At 40.2% G+C, this 21,284-nt stretch overlaps 1 protein-coding gene across 1 annotated transcript in view; it reads left to right on the top strand.

Annotated features, from left to right (window-relative positions):
- The window catches only part of PAX3 (paired box 3), a 114,167-nt gene extending 94,354 nt beyond the window's left edge, over nucleotides 1-19,813 (top strand). Inside the window, exons 8-9 of the mRNA XM_004617122.2 lie at nucleotides 17,494-17,740; nucleotides 18,343-19,813. Of these exons, the coding sequence (XP_004617179.1) occupies nucleotides 17,494-17,740; nucleotides 18,343-18,377 (282 nt within the window). The 3' untranslated portion in view covers nucleotides 18,378-19,813. The remainder of the gene's footprint in view (nucleotides 1-17,493; nucleotides 17,741-18,342) is intronic.
- Nucleotides 19,814-21,284: the final 1,471 nt, after the last annotated feature.

Genomic DNA, 21,284 nt, shown 5'->3' with positions numbered 1-21,284 from the left:
CCACCAAGAACCACGGTGAACCTCCCTTCCACCCCCTGCCCCCCAGCCCCCCACCCAGCCTGTGTAGCTGATAAATTTCACTTACTTTGATTACATACAAACAAAAAAAACTCACTATTATTGCTTGGAGTTTCATGTTGAGTGAAATGAGTCAGAAAGAAAGAGACAGACATAGTTATTTTTTTTCTTAAAAAAAAACTTTTTTATTGAGTCACTGTGAGATAGACCCTTACACGGTGAGATAGATCCTTTCATGATTGGATTTTAGTCATACAGTGTTCCAACACCCATCCCTCCACGAGTGTACATTTTCCAGCACCAGTGTCCCCAGGTTCTGTCCCATCACCCTTCACGCCCCCCTGCACCCACTGCCTGCCTCTATGGCAGGCACTTCTCTCTCTCTCTCTCTCTCTCTCTTTCTCTCTCCCTCTCCACTTTTAGACATTGTGGTTTATTGATACGAAAGGTTATCAAGAATATCCCTTTACCTACTTTTGACTATTGCCAGGTTTCTCTTGTTTTGAGTGAATTGGTAACTATATTTTTGAAATATTTCCATTTCACTTAAAAAAATAAGACTTTGGACCCCCCATCCTCTTCCAGTTGCTTCTAATTCTTCTATAAACACAAATTACACATTTCACTTGCTGAACAAGCAGAATGTTCTAGAAAGTTTTCCAGGGTTTCCAGCACTGATATTCGGCTCAAGTTTTCCTGCAGGCATAGTTGAAAGGCTTGACATATGAAGGGCATGGTGTTCTCACAGCCGCCAAGACTGGATCTGTCAGAGAAATGGTGGTTCTCACTGATGAGTGAGAGAGGGGACAGGCAGATGACCTCAACATGATTTGCTGTCTCCGAATTACATTTTATTTCAACAACACAACTCTTTCTGGAGGTCGGAGATAAAGAAGAATGAGGAGACATATCTCTGCATGAAAAACACTCATGACTCACTTAAACTAGGACTTTCTCAGCGATAGCTTCTTTCTTTTGCAAGGTGTGTTCCTTAGTGTGGGGACAATGTAAAAAGGAACATAGGGGAGGAGAAATCATGTTAACCTGCTCTCCAGACCAAGATGTTTTGTTACCAGCACCTTCCCGCATATGCAGGAGAGAGAGAGAGACAGGAATGCTTTGGAAAAGGAAATGCTACCATATGCTCAAGACGTAAGATTAATTAACATTTGGCCCACGTTCTTCCAATTAACTCTCCCTTGAAGGAAATATTACCCTCGCTGTTCCTCCACCTCCAAAACACACAGAGCTACCCCTCCCAAATAAGACCAATTAAATGAACAAACTTTTATCATTTCACACTCCAGCTCCACCTACATCTGCAAACTCTGCAGTTCTTGGGCGACAGCATCTAATGACTTTTTGAGTGAAATACAATATCAGTGGATTCTATGGTTTCCAGGGAAACTTTTTTTTTTGGTATTGTTATATAGTATACAAAAAAATGGGCCAACTTGGCTGCATTTAGGGTTCATCAACCATTGCAAATGATTCTTCAAATGTTTTGGGTTTGGTAAAACCTAAAACACATTTTGCCCAGCACTTTCCCTCCTTAATTTTTCAAACTGTGTATTTTAGGGAAAATTTGATCCATGTGGTTTTGATTCATTTACTCTTATATCATTGACGTTTTTTTCCTGTGGATCCATTTGATATCCAAGAAACTGAACTTTTCTATGATTGTTTTAAGTATTTTCCTTCTTAAAAAAAGAGGAAGTTCTCATTGCAGCCTCAGAGTACATAAATTTTGAGTGCTCTCTCAGTTCAGTAATACTTAAATACATTTGGTATAAATCTGGTTTATTATGAACACATTATACTTTTGGACTAGATGGGCTAATTTTTTGATTCTGGCTTATAACCGAAACCAATGACAAACTAATGAAATAGACTCTAATGACAAGAAAGCTTTTGTTTTAAGTGAATGTTTAGCTGTTCTTAAGAAATCCCCAACAGTCAGAACTATGCTCAGAAACCTCAATTCAAATTTTGCCAAGGTTTTGAGCACGATGTAATTGAATAACTACTACACCTGTCCTATTTCATGGGTAATCTATTGAGGAAAGAAAAAAAAATTCTCATAAAGACTTGTGTAGGGGCTTTCAAATGCTTGAATGTTTGCTTACCACTCAGCAGCACCCCAGGAACAAAGAGCAAGTCTGGAGAGCTCATCAAGTTTATCAACCCTTCATCTGTTACGTCTGGTTGAATCATCACAGTTTTGTTGAGATGAGGTGCTGTCTGTGAAACAGACCCAGAAAGGAACTTCCTACTAATGAGATTGTGGTTAATGGTGGAGGACGCCAGGATCAACTTTTGCTTCTTATTCACATTTTACAAAAGAAAATCCTTAATTCCGCCACCCATCCAGTTGCCTTTAAAGAATAATATTAAAATTGAGATTATTAGTGTGTAATGTATGTAAATTGCATATTTGGTGTCAGCTATGCCTATTAGGGTGCTTTTCCATTTCATGCATATATGTATTAGACTGTCGTGGTTCCATTTCAAATTAGATTTCAATTGCTCAGCACAGTTTCTTTTGACAAACATTTGTTAATCCTGAAACTTATTAAGGAGAAGCATTTAAGTGTTAATATGTGTACACAAAACTCAAGGCTGCTTTTGATTTTGCTTGTCATTTGTGGGGCCATAGTACTCACGATTACCCGCAATTCCTTAGCTACAAGGCCAGCTGATGGTTCTTTGTCCATCGGAAATGTCAGGATTGTTGTCCGTGAGCTTGTGATGAGGATGGAGGGTAGCTGTTCAGAATGGTTGTGATGAGGACTGTGCTTTCATATAGGGACACAGCAGTAAGACTTATCTCCTGGTGGCAAGTTCAGCTCCTGTTTCAGAACAACTATTTTTCCTGGATATTTCCAGCCACACGGCAGAGCCTGGCAAGCTCCCCGTGGTGTATTCGATATGCCAAACACAGTAACAACAAGTCTCACAATGGAGACGTTACTGGTGCCTGCTCCAGCAAATTGATGAACAGTGGGACAGTGCTACAGTGCTATTTACAGGCACATATTTAGACATGACTTGATGCCAGGTCATTCACTTTGCCTGCTTCACACACATGGTGTGGATGCCATGTCCTCAGTCTATTTTTATTATCGTGGAAAACTGGACAAGGGGACTGGAACAATAATAGTACAGTGAGGCGGGTGTTCGCCTTGCATGCGGCCAACCCAGGTTTGATCCCCAGCATCCCACATGTTTCCTCAAGCACTGCCAGGAATAATTTCTGAGTACAGAGTCAGGAGTAACCCCTAAGCATCACTGGGTGTGATCCCCAAAGCAAAAAGATAAAATGAAATAAAAGAGAGAAAGGAAGAAAGAAAGGGAGGAAGGAAGGAAGGAAGGAAGGAAGGAAGGAAGGAAGGAAGGAAGGAAGGAAGGAAGGGAGGAAGGAAGGAAGGAAGGAAGGAAGGAAGGGAGGAAGGAAGGAAGGAAGGAAGGAAGGAAGGAAGGAAGGAAGGAAGGAAGGAAGGAAGGAAGGAAGGAAGGAAGGAAGTAGATAGCCTGCCACAAATCCATTTTTCCAGTGGGGGCATTTCCTCACTTTTATGCTTGACATATTCCTCTGGAGGGGTGGGTGGGCAGAGTAGCTGGAAGGAGGGAATTTGATTGAAGAAATCTGTTGGATGTCAAACAGCTGGGACACAATGACATTCTGTACAAAGGTAGCAACTTCTCTAAAGCTTAACATCTTTCTGTATCATTTCTCAGGTGTCTTATAAGCTTAGAGCCAGGAATTCAGAAGCCTCCCAAGTTTATGAAGGCTCAAGAAAGTTTATGATTGTCAGTCAGACCATTTTAGCTGTCTCAGAATAGTCCCTGGACATTTGTATGGTTCCGTTCTGTTTTGTTGGGTTTCGGAGATGCTGTGCTCCATGGTGAACACATTGCAGTCAATCTATTTGTTAATCAGTGCCGGCTGTAATTGGCCTGGTGCCTTTGGTTTTGCTCTGAAGGCTGTGGTTGTTCTCCTTAAAGAACATGAGGAGAGCCCTGGTTTATGTCAGCTCTGCCTCGGCCTCCTGTGTTGGTTACAGATTTGGAGAATTGTGAGAGAAACGACAATTTGGCCAAAACCTTTTTTTTTTTTAAAGAAAGGGAAAGAGCAACCACCCACCCATGACTGAATCTTACATCATGTCACTGAAATGAACCACAAGAAAACCTTTCTTGTTGAATTAAATTTTTTCTGTCTGCAGAATTGATTTAAATAGAAACCCCACCAGCTACTTTCTCCTGTACATGGCAGTGCAACAGCCCTATGGTTTTTAGGTCCATTTGAATTCCTTTAGCCATTGAGGGAAAAAAAAGGGTGTGATTGCTTAGTCTACAACTAAGCTACTAGAATAAAAAGTTTTTCTTTGTAAATAATATACAGCAAAGCTATGCTGGATTCTGATGTGAGACCAATGCTCTGAATCAACCCTTTATATGTGGTTGGAATGCAATGTAAAGCTTTTAATTTATTACTGCATTTGCAAAATGGCAATATCTACAGAAATCTGAATACTTGCATATTTATTCAATTAGGAACTGAATGTGAGCTTTGTATGGCAGACACAGAGGACTGGATTCAGTCATTAGTTGTGTACTATTTTTTGTTTTTTTGTGTTTTTTTCCTCCTAAAGAATCTGTCTCTGCAAAACAGTCTGGGTTTCATCAGAGGTGTATATTTTTCAATGTACAGGATAATATTTAAAAATTACTCTTGACATTTAGCTAGACTTATGTAAACTAGAGTCTCTGAGATTTGTGATTGCATTGTCTGTTGATTAATGAAAAAGTTGACAATTTGGAAGATCCTTTTGAAATAGAGCATTTTGTGGAATCACAGTGCACTGCATACTTATTGGAGGAAATCTTATTTATTTATTATTTACTTATTGAGTTTGGGGGCCATGCCTAGCAGTCCCCTGAAGTGACCCTTGCAGTGTTCATAGGATCATGTGTAGTGCCAGGGTCTCAAGGACTCAATCCAGGGTCAGCTACATCTTTACCACAATGCCCCTACCTCCCTGTCCAGGAATATTTCTTAGGTGTGAGTTGAGTGGATAGCCACTCCTGAGAGCTAAACCCATGAAGGAGAAAGGCATTATTTAAAGAAAGGACTCTTCCCCCCCCAAAAAAACAATGATGTCTCATTTTGGGAAATGCGTTAAAAATTCTAAACTCTTCCATCTGTTCTGAAATTTATGAAACCTTGATCGAGCTGACCGTCTGCTTGTGTTAGTCCATGGGAAAATTCCAGTTCAGTATCCATCTTTTCAATTTTTCTAGGCAGAGTTTCTTGTCTTAAACTCTGTTGATGCCACATTACTGTTTATACTCTGTTAGAACACATACTAAATTGGATGGTATTACAATGTCCCCATCTACCTTCCCTTCTTATGAGAGTCTAGAGGAATAGTTGAAGGTCACAAACATCTTGAAACACCCTGAATCTAAATATTGCTTCATAAGGAAGACTTGTTTCCCAGTGGACACTTTGGAACAGTGTCTTTGAGAAAGAGGATTCTGAATCAACCTTTTGGTATATGTTACAAAGTATATTTCATAATTTTTCAGAGTTCTAGTGCACATCTCACCAGTAGGCTAGTATAGGCTGACAAGTCTATGGAAATAAGTTTGAATATAGTTTCTTGCCCCCTAACTATTGTACTCTTTCACGGGGTACCACAACGCTAGATGTAGAGCAACATTTCTCAGGAAATAATGAAAGAAAACCCTCCTAGGGATCATGTGGCAATTCATCTATTTCTAAAATGCTTGAATTTTTTATTAGTAATATTTTTTGGTTAAGTTTTAATGCTGTCTTTAAATTTGACCCATTTTCAATTCCTATACAAGAATTGAGCAGAAAAAAGAATAATTTTAAGGACACTATTAAATGATTAATATTTACAGGGGCAAAGAAGAAAGTAAAGAGATAATTTCTAATTTCTGTTTAGTGAATTGATTGTAGTGTGGGTGTAATCCATTGATTTAGTGAAGAGCTCTCTATACTATGAAAAGCACATTAGTTCAAATACTTACGTGACATTCATCTATCTTTAGGCAAGTTTCTTAAACTCTTTCAGCTTCTGTTTTATCTACTTTCTCATCTTGGAGGATTTAAAGAGAGTATTACCCTATAGAGCTCTTCTGGGAAGCATAGTACTTAGGAAATTTAATTTTTTTATAAAGTAATAATATGGTTAGAACTGGGCTTTTATTATTGTTTACTTTTGAAAAATTACATGAACTTCTAACAAAAATAGACTTGTGTTTGTCTCTAAACAAGAAGGCAAGTGTAGAACTGAGTACTACCAGAGGAAAGGCAGTTTCCTGACTGGAGTACTTTTAATTATTCCACTTAAACTTTTCAAAGGGCAAAGAGCTTGTTGGTGTTCAGACAGAATGCACTGACTGTAATGTACCAGCAAAGGGTGGTTCTCAGAAATACAGTACTTAAAAATGAGTAATTCAAGCTGCAATAACATTAGAGTCTACTGTGATAACATTAGAGTCCGCTATAATAAACAATAATTTGATGATTGTTCCATGAGGTTGAGAGTAGAGAAGAACAGCATTGTCTTATTTTCCTTTTATCATTCTTGTTTTATTTCTTGAAATACGATAGTGTCAAAGTTACACCAAAAACATAGTTCTGGGTCTTGAGTGATAGTACAGTGTGTTAGGTGGCTTGCCTTGCATATGGACAACTGTGGTTTGATTCTCTGCATCCCATGTGGTCCCCTGAGCCTGACAGGAGTGATCCCTGAGCTCAGAGCTAAGAGTAAGCCCTGAGCAACATCCTCATCCCCACCCCTCCTTCTCTCTCTCTCTCTCTCTCTCTCTCTCTCTCTCTCTCTCACACACACACACACACACACTCTTTTTCTCATGTTTGTGTGTGTGTGTTGGAGAATTCGATGAATTCTATGCTTTTCTTTCCTTGGTAAAGGTGCTTAAACAACATGCACATTACAAAGGTCTTAGCGAGCAGAGACAATTTGACTGAGGACTCTGGTGTTCACTGATTGGAGAACATTCTTTTAATCACTAAAATTACAAAGACTAGTTTGTCAAGATCTGCAGGGGCAGATTTAATTTCTGTAGATCAAAGAGCTATCTAAGTGACTTTATTGTGGGTCCTATATATTGCCAGTTTACATCAAGTTGACTGCAATAGAGACATAGCAACTGTCCAACTTATGACGAGGGTACAAGCACAATTTCAGATGGAAAATCAACATATCTTTATTAAGTCTCAGTCCCTGGAATTGGAGAAGTGGAGAAGGGAGGAAACTTAGATAACTAGGATTTTAGTTTGGTAGTGTAGTTTCTGGTTCATATGAGGCTGTTTTTAGATCCTCTCTATTCATACCTTGCCCCAAAATCTTTGAAATAAGATACTTCTGAAAATGTATTTTCTTTTTCTTTTTCCCTCGATTGGAGCTTAGTTTTTTAAAAATATTTTTAATGAATTACCATGAGATACAGTTACAGACTTACAAACGTTTGTGATTATGTTTCAGTCATACAATGTGGATGGAGTACCCATCCTTCTACCAGTGCCCATTCTCCAACACAAATGTGCCCAGTATTCCTCCCGCCACTCCCTCACCCCCTTGCCTCTGTGTCAGGCTTTTATTCTCTCTCTCTCTCTCCTAAAAAGGAGGGGTTATGGTTTGTGATACAGGTAGTAAGTGCCATCACGTTTGGTCTATAGCATACTTTCAGCACGCATCTCCCATCCCAAGTCAGCCCTCCAAATATCATTCACTTAGTGGTCCCTTCTCTATCCCAGCTGCCTTGAAAAGGTGTTTTCATTCTGGTTAGCAACTTACTGATATAATTCATCTTTCTCAGTTGACTCTTTCTTGCTTTTTTTTCTTGGGGGGTGGTACACCTAGCAGCACTCAGGACTTACTTCTGGCTCTGTGCTCAGATATCACTCCTAGAGGGCTTGGGGAACCATAAGAAGTGCCACTGGATTGAACCCACATCAGCTATATGCCAGGCAAACACCCTGTTGGCTATAGTACTGTTCCAGCCCTCTTGGTTAACTCTTTACCTAAAGAAACACTTTCCGTCATGTGAAGAAACCTGCAGGGAGACTTCACTTCTGTAATCTTTTTTTTTTTTTTTTTTTTTTTTTGCTTTTTGGGTCACACCTGGCGATGCACAAGGGTCACTCCTGGCTCTGCACTCAGGAATTACCCCTGGCGGTGCTCAGGGGACCATATGGGATGCTGGGAATCGAACCCGGGTCGGCCGCGTGCAAGGCAAACGCCCTACCCGCTGTGCTATCACTCCAGCCCCCTTCACTTCTGTAATCTTTAGGCAGATAGCAGAGTCTCAAGACATTGACTTTGGACAGCCATGGAAATATTTGCTTACATCACATATGGTCTGGAAAGAAGAAAATTTCTTATTTAACTGGACAAATGTTTTCCCTTTGTAGTGGTGAGGTTAGTTTCCCTTAACCTAGTTTATTGAGTAGCAGAGAAAATTTAGGGGGAATGGGAACAGAAGAGAGCCCATTAACCTCCTGCTTCAAAGAGATAGAATTAAATCTATCTTTGCAAAAGATAAGGCGGATTTCTAGTTTATTAAGTGTGCATGTATATGTGACAAAGAGAATGAGAGAGAAGGATAGAGAAGGTGAGAGGGAGACTGTCAGGCAGAACTGGACAGGTAAGGTTCAACAAAGTTTGCATTATGAGTATTGCCAGGGTTAATCTGCATTTCCTTGAATATCAGTTTACCTTATGGGGAATTTGAAAAAGGTTTAGTCATTATCCTCACCGAAAGATCATGGGGTACCCAAATATCAAGGAGCTTCCGCTTTCAGTAGTTGGAGTCCTATGCCCAAATTGTTAGTGAGTATTGAGCCAGCATGTTCTGAAGTTTCCATCGAGTTAAACCAAGATCTATGTTTGAGTTTGTACAGACAGGTTTTTGAAATAATGCTAGGTTTGAGTGTAGGTCGTTCAGAGGGCTACTGAGGTGGTGAGAAATTTCCTGAAATGAGAAGAGTTAACAGCAGGTAATATCATTCCTCCCAAAAAGAGTTTGAAACTCTCTGTGTTAAGTGATGAATGAGGGTATCTGACCCACATCTGTTTTACATTAGAATGGAACATTGCCCTGACATCGTTAGGAGCATTTGTCAAGATTCCCTGGACAGAGCTTCTGTAAATTACATGCTGCAAATGTGTCAGGGTCAGATAAGAGGATATCATTAACTCCCCAAGTTTACTCAGGGCTCTGCCAGTCCATCTTCCTATGCTAAGGGCCAACAATTTTCTTTGAGCCTTTTTGTTAGATTTTTCATTCATAGGAGAAAAAGTATGCACTCTCCCCCACAATATTACACATGTTCTTTTCTCATAAATCATATTAATTGTAGACATGGTCACAAAGCATTTTAAATTCAGGCATCCGTAAATGAATTAAAACATATGAGAATTTCATCACAACCCACGTGGGTCTAACATCGTTGACTACTAACTCTATTAACTGGCACACTTTTTAATTTAGGTAGAGTTCATTTTTTTCTTAATGCCATTGATTTTATTGGTAATATTGACATGATGTGATTGTTCATCATTAGTAGGAGGTAAGCTATATACATGGTCTACATATAATATATATAAATTATATATGTTATATATAAACTATATTTGCTTCTTGCAAACCATGTTTTGTACTCTTTGTCTAGGTTTCTATTTTTGTCATTAGTTTCTAAATTTTGCTATTTGATTGAACAGTGTGGCCTTACTAAGAAGTAGGCATTCTTCTGTTAGAGAGAGAGGGAGGAAGGTGGAGAGAGAGAGAAAGAAGAAAGTGCCTGCCACGGGTGGGGGAGGGCTGTGGGCATGGGGAAGAGGGAAGAAAACTGGTACACTGGTGGTGGGAAATGTATACTGGTGAAGGGATAGGTGTTGGAACATTATATAACTGAAATCCAATCATGAACAACCTGTAACTGTATCTCACTGTGATTAAAAAGAAAAGTAAGTATTCTAAGAAACTGGCAAAATAAAAGTGGCTTCAGTTCCTCAGTCCTGAAAGTTAAAGCCTATTATTTACAGTTTAACCAAGACAGTACTTACTGCAATGGACCAATAAAACTTGGAAATATATGCACCATAAGAACCACATTTGTTTGCCATTCAAACTTTCATCATGCATTAAACATTGCCACTAGAAAAAATGTGAGCTCAGAATTAAAATAAAAAAAAAAACAAGGATACTTGTAGCTGGGTATTTTATGTGCACCGGCTTTCTCTCTGGTTAGGTAAAGGTCAGCGGTGCCCGGTCTGTAACTCTTGGCACGGGTGAGAAGGTCAGGATATTTACCTAAGAGAAACTTCTGCCTGCGGGCAACTTCCCTCTTACAGCTTTCAAACAGACAGGACCCAAAATCTAATTATTTAGATGCTAATCAACTGCAGGATAATTCCTAAGGCATTCGGATCTGAAGAGAACATTTTCAGGAAAGTTTCCTCTGTTCAAATTGAAACTTTCAGCCTCTAAGATCCAGTCCTTGAAATTGAATCATTAGGTAATTCCAGCAGCAGTCAGCCACATTGACCAAACACGTTTGGAAAAACGTTTGAATGTTTTGATTCTGGAGTAAATAATATACACATTAAAAATATATGTGTGTATAATATACACATAGCTGGTAGACTTTGAGAGAGAAGAGAAGTTAAAAAAATAACAATCCAACCCTTCTTAGTATGCAAAGCTGATATTTAGTTTGTTTTAAAGAAAACAGTATTATTAAATGATAAAGCTGAAAACATCTGATTCCTTAAAAACAAAAGAGGAAAATAAGGACATGAAACGGGATTCCTACGAAGGAAAAATGAAGAGTCGAAATGTATAATGTAATTTGCTAAATCATCTTAGATTTTTGATTAGCTTTGAGCACTTTCAACTGACAGCATAACAACACTTATGCCAAGAGAAATATTTTCCAGACACATTGTTTCAAATGTAAATCATAATTTGGCCCAGGATTTTTATCTTTCATATTTAACCTTACAATAGGAAAATTAGGCAATTGTAAAGAGTTAGTTATTCCTGAACCATATAATCTTCCAATCAAGATATAAGCAACCTATTTGGAATTCTGAAACTCGAGAATAAGCTTATAGAAATCTTAAGAAAATGTCTCTATTTTTTTGTCGGTGTTGATGCTCTTTTGGAGGGGAGAAGGCACACCTGCCGGTGCTCAGGGCTTAGTCCTCCTGGCTTTGTGCTCAGGGATCACTCCTAACGGGTGTCTGGAGAACAGGCTTGGAGCTGTACCAACTGAATTTGCTTTTAAAAGGTTATCCATTAGAAAAGAATTGGGGCCAGAGGGTGGGTAGGGTGTTTGCCTTGCATGCGACCGACCTGGGTTCGATCCCCAGCATCCCATATGGTTCTCCAGCACTGCCAGGAGTGATTCCTGAGTGCAGAGCCAGGAGTAACCCCTGAGTATTGCCAGGTGTGACCCCAAAAGAAAAAAAATTAGCTGCTATGCCAAGGAAATGTTTTTGGAGATAACAACATATATATATATATGTTGTTATCTATATATATAAATATATGTTATAAAATATATATGTTATAAAATATATATTATATGTTATATATATATATTTCTTTTAAAGGACAGGGTTGGGCCACACGTGGTTCTATGCTTAGGAGTAGTTCCTCATGGTGCTGAGGTAGGGTTGGGATTGAAACCAGAGTCAGCTGCACTGCAAGATAAACGCCTTACCTCTTGTACTATCTTTCTGGACCTGTTTTTTGTTTTGTTTTGTTTATTGGGCTGCACCCATAGGTGCCCAGGGATTCCTCCTGGCTCCATGTTCAGGCATCATTCCTGACGGTGCTCTGGGGACCATACCATTCAATACCAGGGATTGAATCCATGTCGGCCATATGCAAGGAAGATACCTTGCCCTTGCTTGATGGTGTTCAGCCTGTTCAGCTCTTAGCTGGCATTAACTGAAATCGTGGCCCATGTTTCATGGACAGCACCATGTAACCCGGAGTCCTTTTTTTCCCCTTTTGAAATGGTTTGAGAAGATCAAGCATGTGGATTTCCCCCTCAGGTCCCAAGTTGAAAACAAAGAAGCAAACAGCAATAATAACCGACAGGCAATAAATCCCAGTCCTGCCAAAGAATTACCTTGCTTGGGAAGAAGTGGGCTGGGGGACCCCACTTTGCAACAAATGAAGATTTTATTTTAGGCTTTGAATTACAAATTGCTGTAGGAGAAGCATATATAAAGGAAATCCTGACAATATTCTTAAAAAGAAAATATGACAGGAAGACATTCCATACTCATAATGGGGGAGTTCTGAGAGGTTCCTTTACCAACTTCTTTTGTACAGCAAAAAGAAATTTCCATAGCGTCCCTTGAACCACATGAAATACAAAATAACTTTGAAAGAACATACATGAAAGTGTAATGGGACCCTTCCATAGAGATTTGAGGTTTTAAATTATGTTAGGAGAAAGTAATGCATTGTGTATTGATATATTCACTATATTTTCCAAAACAGACTTCCTTTTTCTTATTTTATTTTATTTTTTGTTTTATCTCTTATATTTTATTTTGCTTAATTTTACTGTTGTACTAATTCCTATATGTTGGCCTACTAAGTTATTTTTTTAATTGTTAATGTAGAGGGTTTAATTAAAAAGTTTTTCGATGGAATCACATTGAGATGTACAGTTACAAAGATGCTCATGATTGTCAGTCATACAGTGCTCTAATACTTATCTCTTCACTAGTGCACATTTCCTATCACCAGTGCTCCCAGTTTCCCTCCTGCCTGCTCCCCCTGTCCCTCTGTCTCCTCACTCTGCAGTCTGTCTCTGTGGCAGACACACTCTCTCTGATTTTCCTCTTAGGCACTGTGGTTTGCAATACTGTTATTAAAAGGAATTGATAATGCATATCACTTTACCTCCTCTCAGCACTCAGTTCTTGCCCAGAGTGATCTTTTCCAACTACCATTGTTATAGTGGTCCCTTCTCTATCCTGACTGCACCTATGCTCCCATCTCCCCTTTTGCATGGAAGCTTCCTACAACAGACTAGTCCTTCTACTCCTTGTTTCTACAGTCTTTGGCTATTATTCACAAACTATGTTTTTTTTTAACATCCCGCAAATGAGAGAGTTTGTCCCTCTCCCTCTGACTCATTTCACTCAGCATGATACTCTCCATGTACATTCATGTATAAGCAAATTTTATGACTTCATTTTTCCTAACAACTGCGTAGTGTTCCATTGTGTAGGTAGATGTACCATAGTTTCTTTAACCAGTCATCTGTTCTTGGGCACTTGGGTTGTTTCCAGATTCTGGCTATTGTGAATAGTGCTGCTGTGAACATAGGCATGCAGATGGCTTTTCTGCATTGTGTTTTTTCGCCACTCAGAACTATATTTCCCCTCTAAATATTTTAAATTAGAAGTTACAAAAAAGCTGTGTATTTCTTAAATGTTCTTAATGTGAAATACTGACATAATTTTAATTTCAGACTAAACTAAATCTTTCAGGAAAGATTAGTGCATCTTTTCTCATCCTTAGACAATTCTCGAGAAAGCAAACACAATTTCAATCTGTGACCCTCTCAGAGGAAATAAGAAATTGTGGGAGAATGTCTGTCACTTGCTCTTTATCAGTGAAGGCAAAGATAAAGGATTCCTCCTTTTCTTTATTTCTTCTCACTGACCATCCCAAAGATCGGGCAGTTGAGCTAAGGGCGATTGCTAAAGCTGTCACTAGTTTTCTCTCATGTGACAATGACCTTAATGATTAGAAGATTCACCAAGTCTCTCTTCTGCTCTGTTCACCCAGCATCTATCCTTCCAGCGTAGACCATGGCCTGGGATGCCTAAAGGACACCATGACCTTGAACTTTGGAGAAAATATCTTTCTAATGTCTAGAATATAGCCCTAACAGATAGGTATATATCTTCTTCCCCCACTCTCCAAAAGATATATTGCAAATATCTTGTTCTACAGTGCTAATCATTTTCAGCAACCGCAAAACCTTGCTGCACAAACATTATCAGCTGAATTTTGCTTATGGGCGGGGCTTATTTCTTCTTGTACAGGATCTCCATGACTTTTCCCATCATGGACAAAGTTACTGTTATCCTCAAAGTTATGCAAGCAAGAAATGTATGGCAGATAACTGAACCAAAGATTTTCACAAAAAAGCATATTGCAGCTCATGGAAGACTGTTTTTAAAAATATTTTATTAAAGCACTATGATTTACAAATTTATTCCCTAGTTGAGTTTTAGGCATATAGTGTTCCAGCACGGATTCCATCACCAGTGTCAACTTTCCTCCTGGCTGAGCTCTAGGATCATTACTGGTGGGGTTTGGAGTATCATATGGGGTGGTGGGGATTGATCCAGACCCACCCCATGCAAAAGCAAATCCCTTAGCCCTGTACTATCTATCTGGTAGTCCCTTAGCCCTGTACTATCATCATGGCTCTTTGAAGATAATAAACTAGGTAAAGTTTCAAGTTAGGATCTACATTCAGGACACTATTAATTTGCAATATGTTTTGCAGGGCACTGTAAATTTAGAATATGTTTTCTCTTTATCCATAACTGCTGGATATTTTCTTCTCTGTAAGAGATTCATGTTCTCCCTGCCCCACTATCTCTTCCATTTTATCCAAGTCACATGTCTTATATTTTAATTTTCTCTGTCCTTTCTTGCCCCTTGACCAAATACACAGAGAGATACTCCTGATTTGAGAAAAGTGTATTTGGGCCGGAAGTGCGCGGCTGCTTATAGCCTTGTTTTCCCTCTCAGAGAACCTGGCAAGGTACCGAGAGCATCTTGCCCGCACGGCAGAGCCTGGCAAGCTCTCCGTGGTGTATTCGATATGCCAAGTACAGTAACAATGATGGGTCTCATTCCCCTTACGCTGAAAGAGCCTCCAATGTGGTACCACTGGGAAGAACGAGTAAAGAGAGGCTGCTAAAATCTCAGGGCTAGGATGAATGGAGATGTTACTGGTGTCCGCTCGAGAAAATCATTGATCAGCAGGATGACAGTGATGAGAGTGACAGTGATACAGTATTTGGGCCAGAATAATCATTGACTTCTGATTGACAGGAGGAATTTTTGGTTGCAATGTTTAATAAGGATATGGAAATTAATATAGCAGAACACCCAAGGATATATTCTGGGTTATATACTAGAGTTTTTAAAATAGGAAAATGAGGTAATCAACACAAAGCTATGATGGGTACGATCCTACAAGAGTCAGCTGATCTGGAGAATTTTTATTTTCTTCTTAGGTTAATCTCAGTTAACCCAAAATTCCCAACTCAATTCTTTTAATTAGGAGAGTGGTGGTGGAGGTATAATAAATCATTTGAAAAGATTGAGGGGAAATAGACATTTCACTCCCTAATTCAAGGAAATTCAGACTTTTGGTTTTAACGTGTTGTTCACACCTCTTTCCCCCGATTTTGTATTTACACACAGTAACTGAAATGAGGACAAGAAAGTGGGGAAATAGGGACTTTGAGGAGAGAGAAGGACCATCAGTGGGGGATAATGTGGAGGAAGGAAGGGGTCTCCGGAAGAGGAGTGAACTAACTCTCTCTCCCTCCTCTCCTCTGCCCTCTCGCTCAGCTTGTCTCTGGGGGATAATTGAAGATGGATCAGTTTAAAGCTGTATTTCAAGACGATTTTGTTTAGCTATGAGGATTATGCAAACCCTTCCCAAAGGGGATTGTGGTGGCCTCTTTGTTTTTGGAATCTAATTTAGGCAGCTTGTGAGACTCACTCCTCCTTCCCGCCTTGCTGGGACCCCGGGACCCAGGATTCTCTTGTCTGAATTTCTATCCTGACCAGCAGCTCAAGCCTCCGCGTCAGGGCTCAGGTTTCACTTCTGCCTCATCTCTCGCTCTTATTCGTACACTTTCATCTCCATCTGCTTCAGGCAGCAGGACCAATAGGGTGAGGCTGGGCAACTGTGTGTCTCTGCATTCAATGACTTCGTAAAGCAGGTTGATCACTTACTTCTGGGGGGCTCTTCTCCTCGCCATGGATTTCTTCTGTGACTTCTGTGGCTTCCTGAGCTCTGCCTCTGCATTGTCTGAAGTTGAAGGAAAAAAAATCACTTTCTTGTTCATGTGGCAGTTCTCCAGCTGCAAAATTAATTATCCACTTACTTCCATCGCATGCTGTTGTAAGGGTCAGCGAGCTTGAGTTTGTGAAACACGTCAGTGTGCTAATCTGAAAGTTGTTCTATTATTACAAGATTTTTTTTGTTTGACTTTGTCTCGCTCTCCAAGGATATTTACAAAACTCAATGGGCTTTCTATAGTATGTTTGCATTTGAGGTTTTTCTTCTCTCTCTCTCTCTGTCTTTTTTTTTTTTTTGCTTTTCGGGTCACACCGGCAATGCACAGGGTTTACTCCTGACTCGGCACTCAGGAATTACCCTTGGTGGTGCTCAGGGGACCGTATGGGATGCTGGGAATCGAACTCGGGTTGGCTGTGTGCAAGACAAATGCGCTACCCATTGTGCTATTGCTCCAGCCCCCTTTTCTTCTCTTTTAACATCTTCTTCTATATGAAACACTTTAATTTGGAGAAGAAATTAAAGGACAGGTAATAGAGGGAGTTACTTAAAGAATTGTTAATTATTTCCTGTGGTTATTTACTCCCTCATTCATACCAAGCTCTGTACTAGGTGCTGGAGATATAAAGATGAGTCCATTATTCCTTTCAAAACTCTCACAATTGGAAGCAGGTGTCTGAACTGCTCAGTTCAGAGTGGAAGGGCTGAGTAAAGTCCAAGGGTGCATCATAATTATTTCTGATGATTGAAGGGTGGTCAAGATAAGGAGAGGAACTTTCTTGACAAAACTTGATGAAAATATAGAAATCTCAAGGTACACAAGAAAACTTCATGTAGTTTCACTTATATTCAAGAAGAAAAATTTAAGCAAACGTTTGTTTAAAACCATTTGTGAAACTTGGAGGTATATGATTAGACATTATTTCACATGAGTCTATACAGTTTCTCCCTCCCTCTCTTCCTGTGTCCCTTTGTCCTTCCTTCCTTTCTCGTCTTTGAAATTCTACTCTGATTTTATCTTTAGGAGTATGGGTATACCCTCTCTTCCCCTGCCCCCATCCATCCTTCTTTTTATTTTCCCCTTTTCCTCTGTCCTCGTGCCCTCTCCCCAATTTTCCTTTGTCTGAAACTGTAGTCAGATGTTATCATTGGGCATGATGTAATAATAACTCTGCCACTTTGAATTGAAGTCTCCATCAGCTGGAAAGTCTTTAAGAGAAGATTTCCAAATAACTGAAAATTAGACTTTTCTCATTTATTTCTTCAGCTACAGGCAATGATCTGGTCCTCCCCGAATTCTAACTGCTTTCAAATATGCCTCTTTATTTTAGGTAATGGGACTCCTGACCAACCATGGTGGAGTGCCCCACCAGCCCCAGACTGATTATGCGCTCTCTCCTCTCACCGGGGGCTTGGAACCTACCACCACGGTGTCAGCCAGCTGCAGTCAGAGACTAGACCATATGAAGAGCTTGGACAGTCTGCCAACTTCTCAGTCCTATTGTCCACCCACCTACAGCACCACAGGCTACAGTATGGACCCTGTCACAGGCTATCAATACGGGCAGTATGGACAAAGTAAGCCTTGAACTTTCTTGGGGGCAATTCTTCCCGGAAGGGTTAAAACTCATGTCTTCTTTGAGAAAGAGGAGGAGGAGACTTGATAAAGCTTCACATCCGGGGCTTGCACACGGCCGACCATATGGTCCCCTGAGCACTGCCTGGGGTGATTCCTGAGTGCAGAGCCAGGAGTAACCCCTGTGCATCGCCAGGTGTGACACAAAAAGCAAGAAAAAAAAAAGCTTTACATCCTAGGATGGATTCTGTGGAAAAGGATCCCTTGTATAATTATTTTCTTAACTGATGTCAACAATATCTTGTGGTTATTAATTGCTGAGACATGAAACTTGATTGCCGGGAGGTAAAACACAAGGTTGGCCAAAATGAAATAACCCTTGGCATTAGAAACACATGTTCTTAATGAGGTCAGCTCAAGGATCATATGGGGTATAATCCTAAGGACACAGAGTTGTGTCAAACTTGTCTCAAGAATAAAAATATTAGTCTCAATCCTTTGATACCAGGGTATTAAATATGACATTGTCAGCCTGTAGCTGATTTTGCCTCTCACTGTGAGTTGTCCCAGCTTGACCTAAAGCTGTGTGTGTGTTTCCTTACAGGTGCCTTTCATTATCTCAAACCAGATATTGCATAAGTGAACTGTCCACTTGGAGCTCAAACTGGCCCTGTTTCCGGTCTTCACAGCCTAGACATGAAGAATCTTCTCAGAGAGAGAGAGACAGAGAGAGAGAGAAAAATATCACCCTTTTGAGGAGGGGGCAGTCTCGGCAGGAGACAAAGGAGAGATTGATTTTCTTCCTCCATTAGTCAGTATCAAGTTCTTCTGAACATGTTGGACTTCAGTAGTGGGTACAAGGAAGACCCCGAATAATAAATGACAAATACAACATTTTAAGGTGATGGTTGAAAAACATGGCTAGGTATCAAAATATCCCAACTCTGTAGTGTTGATGATCAAGGAGCTAAAACATTCCGTGTGTGTTTGTGTATGTGTGTGTGTGTGTGTGTGTGAGAGAGAGAGAGAGAGAGAGAGAGAGGCATACAGAGAGATTGAGACAGATAGAGATTTATTTGGATAGGTTTGGGCAAGCAGAATGTCCAAAAGTAAAGTCAGAGAACACTTGGCAGTATAACATGTTGGACAATGACGACACTCAACTTTAGAACTGCTCACTTTCATGAAGCAGGGATGGGGGAATCCTTGACGTGCACACACTGGAAATTGATGTAGAAATGAATGCCACCATTATTTTTTAGGAAGTTAGATTAGATGTAAAGGACCTCCCCAATAAATTATTTGTTATCTTGTCCTCCTTTGTAATCCGGCTGCTGCCAATCAACATCCCGGATGGACCAGTCTTGCCAACAGGATACGGGCCAGCAGGAAGGAAAGCTTGTTTCCTTTCCCTGGAGGAGAGCAGAGTGATGTGTTCCCCATTCATTTTCATTTGGAAGCCGACATGGAGCAGGGGAGGGAGGGGTGCTACTCTCAGCGTGCAATACCATGTACCTCACCTCTGCTTTGGCAACGAACGGTCCAGGCCAGGTAAACAGAGTCAGAGCTATATTTTTGCAGGTGCTTTATTTTCGCAGCCCGTGACGTATGATGGCAGAATGCAGCGGTGCTCAGCTTTCGCTGGTAGCCCACACCCTCTCTGCTCCGATCTGATCAGAGACCACGTTGGCGAGCAATGCTTTTAAAACAACTGACGTTTACATTCTTCCCCTTTTCTATGAAAGGCAGGGCAAGAGCAGAAATGTCCACATGTCCCGCATGTACTTTTAAATTATACAATGATAGCCCATCTTAAGAGGTGATAGGACTGAGGTTTACATAACTTTTGTGTGGTGACATTTTAGAATGTCAATAAACTTGTGTTTCGCGATTGTTAAGAGGAACCAGAAGGTGGAAGGCAGTGTTATTTATTTCTTTGCTATTCTTGGAACCATGAATGAGGTAGGCGCAAATACATTCCTTTTAGAGTTAAGAACTATGACGTAGTGAGTTAGTGAGACTAGACGTAGTACCGAGTGTAGTTCATACGATGGTGGTGGGTAAGGAGAAGTGCTTTCTCCGTGTTGCAGCCTCAGCCGACAACAATGTGTTGTAAAAATGTCCTTCATGTAAAAAAATGCAGTAAATATTTACTATTTATAATGAATAAACAGTTATGAAACCTTGTCTCTATTGCTTTTTGGGGGGAGCAAACTTGGAAATGGGGATCCCATACAAACATGTCCTTCCTTCCCTTCTAAGGGTGCCGAGATGGTGACATGGAGAAATACTGTTCCCCAGCCCACAATTGTTTCTCTTGAAAAAAACCTGGTTGTGAGTACTTGTAGGAATGAAGTTTGTGCTTTCAGATATTTGACGTCTAGGGAAGACCCTCAGGTTCATCTTCCGCTCAGTTTGATTTTCTCAGCTCTTTTAAATCTTGCTGCCACTAGAAAGCATGCCTCTCTCTAGATGACTTCATTCATTCATTATTGGAGATCGTCCATTCTCTCCAAAACTCACCCAGCCTTGCACTTTTTCACTGTAGACACTCATTACTTTTGAAGTTTGTTTTTAATTTTAAAAGGTTCCCTTGGTGTCAGGAAGAGAGCTGAATCGGCTCAAAGTTAAGGGAGGACTTAGCTTGCAGGAGCGGCAGGTTTAATCTGCATCGCTGCACCATCCCCCAAGCACCTCTGGGAGTGACCTTCAAATTCTGCACTGAGAGTAACCCCCACGCAACACTAGGGCCAAAAAAAATAAATAAATAGAAAGATATAAAGCTTTCCTCACTTTTCACGAAAAACTACTAGCGATTTTAGTTTTTTTTCCCTTCTACTCCAGCTCTCCCTCCATTTCCCCTATTTTCCTTCTCTCCTTGAAGACTTAACACCAAAATGTGCTGTGTATTAGGGAGCTACTTCTAATGCAGTAGGCAAAGGAGGGGAGTACGATAGAGCAGGGCATCGCTCTTCTGGGTGAATCATCCGAAAGGCCTTTTGAGGCCCATGACTGCAAAGCCTTATTTAGTTCCCTCCTCCCTCCCTCCCTCCCTCCCTCCCTCTTTCTTTCTTTCTTTCTTTCTTTCTTTCTTTCTTTCTTTCTTTCTTTCTTTCTTTCTTTCTTTCTTTCTTTCTTTCTTTCTTTCTTTCTTTCTTTCTTTCTTTCTTCCTTTCTCTCTTTCTCTCTTTCTCTCTTTCTCTCTTTCTTTCTCCCAGAAGTTGAAGTTTATTTGAAGCTGCCCACAGGTAAACTGAGATTTGAGTCCCCGTAGCTGGATTCCATAACCCATGAGTTTGTACCTCTCGATTCTCCCACGTCCAGACGAGTATGGGAAAGCCTTATTATAGCCACATCTAAAGGTTTGCTGTCCAATTATGCAGCAACTAGCCACGCCTATTGACATTTAACTTAATTAGAAGTAAAATTAGAAAGTCAGCTCCCCAGTAGTACCAGGCATGTTTCAAGTGTGCCATAGTCACATGGAACTGAGCTATGTACCATATATAGATTGAGAACATTTCGTTTTTTGGGTGGGTGGAGGGG

The sequence above is a fragment of the Sorex araneus genome, chromosome X (genome assembly GCF_027595985.1).
Source record: "Sorex araneus isolate mSorAra2 chromosome X, mSorAra2.pri, whole genome shotgun sequence".
In the NCBI taxonomy this organism is placed as follows: Eukaryota; Metazoa; Chordata; class Mammalia; order Eulipotyphla; family Soricidae; genus Sorex; species Sorex araneus.
This window is presented reverse-complemented; position numbering and strand designations above follow the sequence as displayed.